Source organism: Azolla caroliniana, unplaced genomic scaffold, assembly GCF_043228905.1.
Source record: "Azolla caroliniana isolate FFs.n. ecotype wild unplaced genomic scaffold, voAzoCaro1.0.p SCAF_1, whole genome shotgun sequence".
NCBI lineage: Eukaryota > Viridiplantae > Streptophyta > Polypodiopsida > Salviniales > Salviniaceae > Azolla > Azolla caroliniana.
The window spans coordinates 3,430,030-3,435,064 of NW_028230436.1; the positions used below are offsets into that span (position 1 = coordinate 3,430,030).

Consider the following 5,035-nt stretch of genomic DNA (forward strand, 5'->3'; position numbering starts at 1 on the left):
ATGGTAGTCTTCATGTTTGCAATCATATGGTCTCAAGGCCGTCAGAAACTAGAAGAATGAAACGCTTGTCATTTTACTACGACACACACATACAAACTCCTAAAAGGTATGTGGTGTTAGGTATTAGAGTATGAGAAATGGGTTCTTGTTGATGTTCTCCTGAAGACGACGTCAACAAGTACCTAAGTTGAGGCGAAAATTCGATGTGGGGCTTTTTTGCAACCAAGCTCTACATGCACATTGTCCTCGCACGAGTTTTACTTATGTCCCTTAGGCATTCAACATTATAAGGGCGAAATTCACCTTGCCATATGATCCTCACTATAGATGGGACAACGATTGCATTTTTTTATATTGTCATGTTGTTGAAACGTACTAACTACTAACGTGTTGTGTGTATGTGTATGTGTATGTGTATGTGTATGTGTATGTGTTGTATGGGCGAGTTATGAGAAGGTGTGAAGAAAGACAGAAGGTGAAGTGAATGTGAAGAGTTAGTCAGTTGGGCAGTTGCGGTTTGAGAGAGACAACGCGCAGAGAGCCAGAGCCAGAGAGAGAGAGAGAGAGATGGGGGAGAGCAAGAAAGAGAAAGGGAAAGAGAAAGAGGTGAAGCAAGAGAAGGGGAAAGGCAAAGAGAAGGAAGAGAGTAGCAGCAGTAGTAGTAGTAGCGATGGAGAGTCGTCACAATGCCGACCCTGCGCCTTCTTGCTGGGCATTCCGTTCGCCGTCTTGGGTTTGTTCCTCTCCGTCTTCGGACTCGCATTTTGGATCGTCGGGTAATCAGACACATAATCTAATCCAGCCTTCTCTTAAAAACATAATTCTCCAAATAACTACTTTTAAAACAGTGTTGTCATGTCAATCCGCATACATATATATACATAATACAAAAGGGTTAGAATCAACTTATAAATTCTTCTGCCTTCAAATATTATGGTTCTTACAACAGGGATTTAAACCCTTTGATTGATTTCTCTAAAAACAATGTTTCTCTGTTTTTTTTTTTACACTGTTGCAGGACACTGATTTCATGTATTTGCCCATGCTCTAGCTGTTTTGTCATATTGGTTAACATAGCACTGTGCCTGACCAAGGCACCCTTGAAGATATTGAGATGGTTTATCGATAGCATACCATGTTGACATCAATGGACCTGCCCCACGTTATATATATATATATATATCCAAGATACCAATGCTGATTAATTTTTGTAAAACATTCAACATTCACATAAATCATGCTGCAAGACACTATAATTTTACTGCTACATTAGCAGCAATGAAAAATGCGTTTAACCTTTCTATTTCAGCCCTTATATTTTTCCAAAGTCTGCCACGCTTTTTCTTAGGTTATAAAAATTCTTCCAAGTTCTACATTTTGAACGTGTGCTCTATTCATCAGCATTACCAGAGTTACTGCTACAAAGCATCTGGAAACAGGAGACAAATATTTAACGTGATTAACTATTTTGAAACAGTTAAACGATCAGAAAAGTATTCAAAGAAGGGACCTTTACATAGTAGTAACATTATTCATGAGAGAAGGATTTAGAGAAGTCCAGTCAGTCCATATCAATGCGAAAGTCTGCAATCAGTCCAATCATGTATAGTGGGATCCAATCGAATTGTAATTGTAATTGCCCTAGTGGACCAATTCAATTATCATGCACCTGTAATTGTGATTCCCCAGATTATATGTACTCCTTATATAATGCTAACCACGACGATTGTTAAAAATTAGTTTTCAGTAGTAATTGCTTCATTACATGAGACCAAGTCAAGTACAAGGAACACTAATAAGGCAAACGTCCAGGTGGACCAGTCGAATTATTCTGGCAGAATAATGATCCCTCCAAATGATATTGTAATTGCTAATTACTTAAATTGCATGAAAAAGTACATTGAGCACTAATATAAGACAAACATTAACATTAACCCAGAATATGAGACAACTAACATAAATCAATATAATGACTTTTCATTTATTTCGGCAAATATGAGATCGTCAAAATTGACACGTAAAAAAGAGTTCTGTTTAACATTCAACTTGCCGTATGAAACTAATCAAAACTAGAATAACGACCATCAAATGATGGACCTTTATTTGGATGTAACATCATTAACTCTCATCCGCAGAGATATATAAATAATATAAGACTTAAAGCTTGGATTTCGCATAAACAGCCCCTGTAATCTCGCCTCCACCATAACTAGCGCCACCAGACTCCTTGAACTGCTCTTCAGTTACACCTACACAGAACCCAATTGGAGTTACATTATAATGAATACCACTGGATTGAAGGTTCCCAAAATTGTCCAACCATAGATTAAATATCATATTCAAATCTCTTTTTTTTTAAGAAAGTAAATAAAATGTTTTTACCTTTGTTCATGGCTGCAATATCATATTCAAATCTTTTTTATTTTAAAGAAAGTAAATAAAATGTTTTTACCTTTGTTCATGGCTGCAGTTGCTGAGAATCCACCTTGAACAGTCTTGAGAAAGTGATCAAAATAATTTGCTCCAGACCACTTCTGATGGGCCAATGTCTCTATACCATGAGCCCTCTCCTGCCTTTGTATGTTTTGAACGTAAGCCAGCATACCACGTCCCACAAAATCCTTAGCAAAAGTATCGACAATAAGGGAATTTGCATGGAAACCAGCGAGTGTTATAAATTGCCATACAAACCCTAACTTGGCTAAATCAGGTATAAAGCTCTCCATTTGGGATTCTGACATTCCAGAGGCATCCCAATTGAAGGAAGGAGATAGGTTATAGGCCAAAAGTATATCGGGATGAACGTTTTTAACGCCAAGCGCAAAATCTCGGGCCTGGTTGTAATGGGGTCCAGCAGATTCCATCCATAGCATATCAGCATGAGGTGCAAAGGCAATGCCTCTAGTAATGGCGGCTTGGGTGCCACCCTGAAACCTATAGAAACCCTCCCTGGTTCGGGGTAGGTCCCAATCCCAAAATACGCCTCCTGCGCCAAGCTTCTCGGCTAATCCCCCCGCTTCATGATGCGAAAGCCCATCTACAGAAGCAAACCACTGATCTAATCGGCATTTCTTTTCGGCATCTGAAATGTCCACCTTCTTACTAATCACCTCAGCGACCACATCTTTATACAATCTCAATTTCGCATTTGCCATCCATGCATCTTCGATGGCCTGGAGCTCCGATCCAGACTTGCCTTGCTCTGTAGCCTCATTCAGCAGAATGGCTAAGGGTTTCCCTTCCATCATGGGATTTGAGACCCCTAAGATGAAGGCATGATCCCGCCTGTCAATATTGCTCTGTATAAGAGTGGCTGCTTCAGCATCTGTTCTAGCAACTAACACAGTCTCCACACCCATCAAATCGAACTGTAGCCTAGCAGCCACAAGCCGATTGATATGCTCAGATATGGCCACAAGAACCTTCCCAGACATATGTCCACACTTCTTTGTCACCGACGATTGGTCTTCGATGTGAACACCTGCGGCTCCTCTCTCCACAAAGAGCTTACAGAGCTTGGCAGTTGCGGTGGTGCCGCCGAACCCAGTATCACCATCAGCAATAAGAGGCCTGAGATAGTCGACAAATGGTGTTCTGGCTCGTTCTTCTCTACTCATAGCCATCCTTGACTCTCTCTGCTTCCGGTCATGAAAGAGTTGGGCAGAGAACAGATGCTCTGCTTTGTTAGGGACTGTGTCATAGGGATAGTCTGCCAGGTCAGGGCCAAGCTCATTGGTGGAAGTGTGGGTAGAAGAGCATTGCCATCCTGAGATATAAATGGTGTCCAGATACTTGGACATCTGAGCCACTTGGACAGGGTCCAAGCAACCAAATGTCCTGGAGCATGTCTGCTTGGCTTGGTGGGTCTTCAATATCCCCCATAGCTTCTTTGCCATCACATCTGATGCATATTGCTGCCTCACAGTACCCCTCAAGCGGATGACATCGCGGGCTTTGTATGGCCGCTTGGTTAGGCGGAAGCGATCGGATGACCACCATGCCTCCATCTCCCTCACCTCTGCTTCAAACATCGCCTCCTCTTCCATTAGAGACTGCTGGAAATAGAAGCACACGAAACTATTTTGATCATCTTCCATGCTTAGGGTTTAGGGTTTCAAGTATACAGAAAAAATTATATCTCCAATCAATCTATCTCACACAGACAGCACATATGAACATGCAATATGCTGGACATTGAAACCTAGCTTTGACATATCATTATACTAGATTCAAACATATCTACACTCTGCAAGATTTCAAACATTAGCATCTTTGTTTGACCCTCTCTAGACGATTGTATCTAATCAATACGCAATGATCCAATAGATTGTTTTGGGTATTAGGAGGCATGAAAGTTACATGTTTTAGGTCAACTATGACAATAATAGGCTTATATCATCCTTTCCTGTGTTAAACTAGCAATGCATATTTGCGCAAATATTCTCCTCCAAGATGAGAAATGTTTTAGGACAACTATGACAATAGTCTTATATCATCCTTTCCTGTGTTAAACTAGCAATGCATATTTGCTCAAATCATCTCCTCCAAGATGAAAATGCGCATCAATGGAAAGAAAAGGTCGTTGAGACCTCAGATAACGTTTACACCATAGTAAATTTATGTATATATCAAATCAATGCAATTTATAGAACTTTGAATCTAGTTACCCTGCTGGTTTGTGCTGTTGGATTCATCATCATTTTGTAATCGAATCGAATCAACTCTAATCAGAAGGTTACCGAACTGAATCCAAGCTGACTGATGAAGGATCGAGAATCCAAGCAAGCAATAATCAAACCAGCTGAATCCAAAACATCAATCAAGATTAAATTTGAGCGCAAAGGAGATTGTTGAATATATGATCGCACACATATACCAATACACGGTTGTAGACTCATACACAAACTGTATGCACACGCATAGATATTATATAAATACATAGATAGATATAATGCACAGGACATGTTTCAGTGTTACTAACCAGGAATATGCAGAAGGCAGATGGAGGTGAAGGGCAGAAGATAGGAACACCAAA

General features: G+C 40.3%; 1 protein-coding gene across 2 annotated transcripts; it reads right to left on the reverse strand.

The window, feature by feature from the left end:
* Positions 1-1,966: 1,966 nt before the first annotated feature.
* On the reverse strand, positions 1,967-5,035 carry ICL (isocitrate lyase). 2 transcript variants are annotated; one of them, XM_087318530.1, is made up of 4 exons: positions 4,982-5,035; positions 4,668-4,801; positions 2,453-4,052; positions 1,967-2,249 (listed from the first exon to the last, which is right to left on the reverse strand). In XM_087318530.1, the coding sequence occupies exons 2-4, from the start codon at positions 4,698-4,700 to the stop codon at positions 2,158-2,160; spliced, it is 1,725 nt and encodes a 574-aa protein (XP_087174656.1). In that variant the 5' UTR covers positions 4,701-4,801; positions 4,982-5,035; the 3' UTR covers positions 1,967-2,157. The 2 variants fall into 2 exon arrangements, with proteins under 2 accessions (XP_087174656.1, XP_087174647.1); XM_087318521.1 differs by having other exon boundaries at positions 2,453-4,055.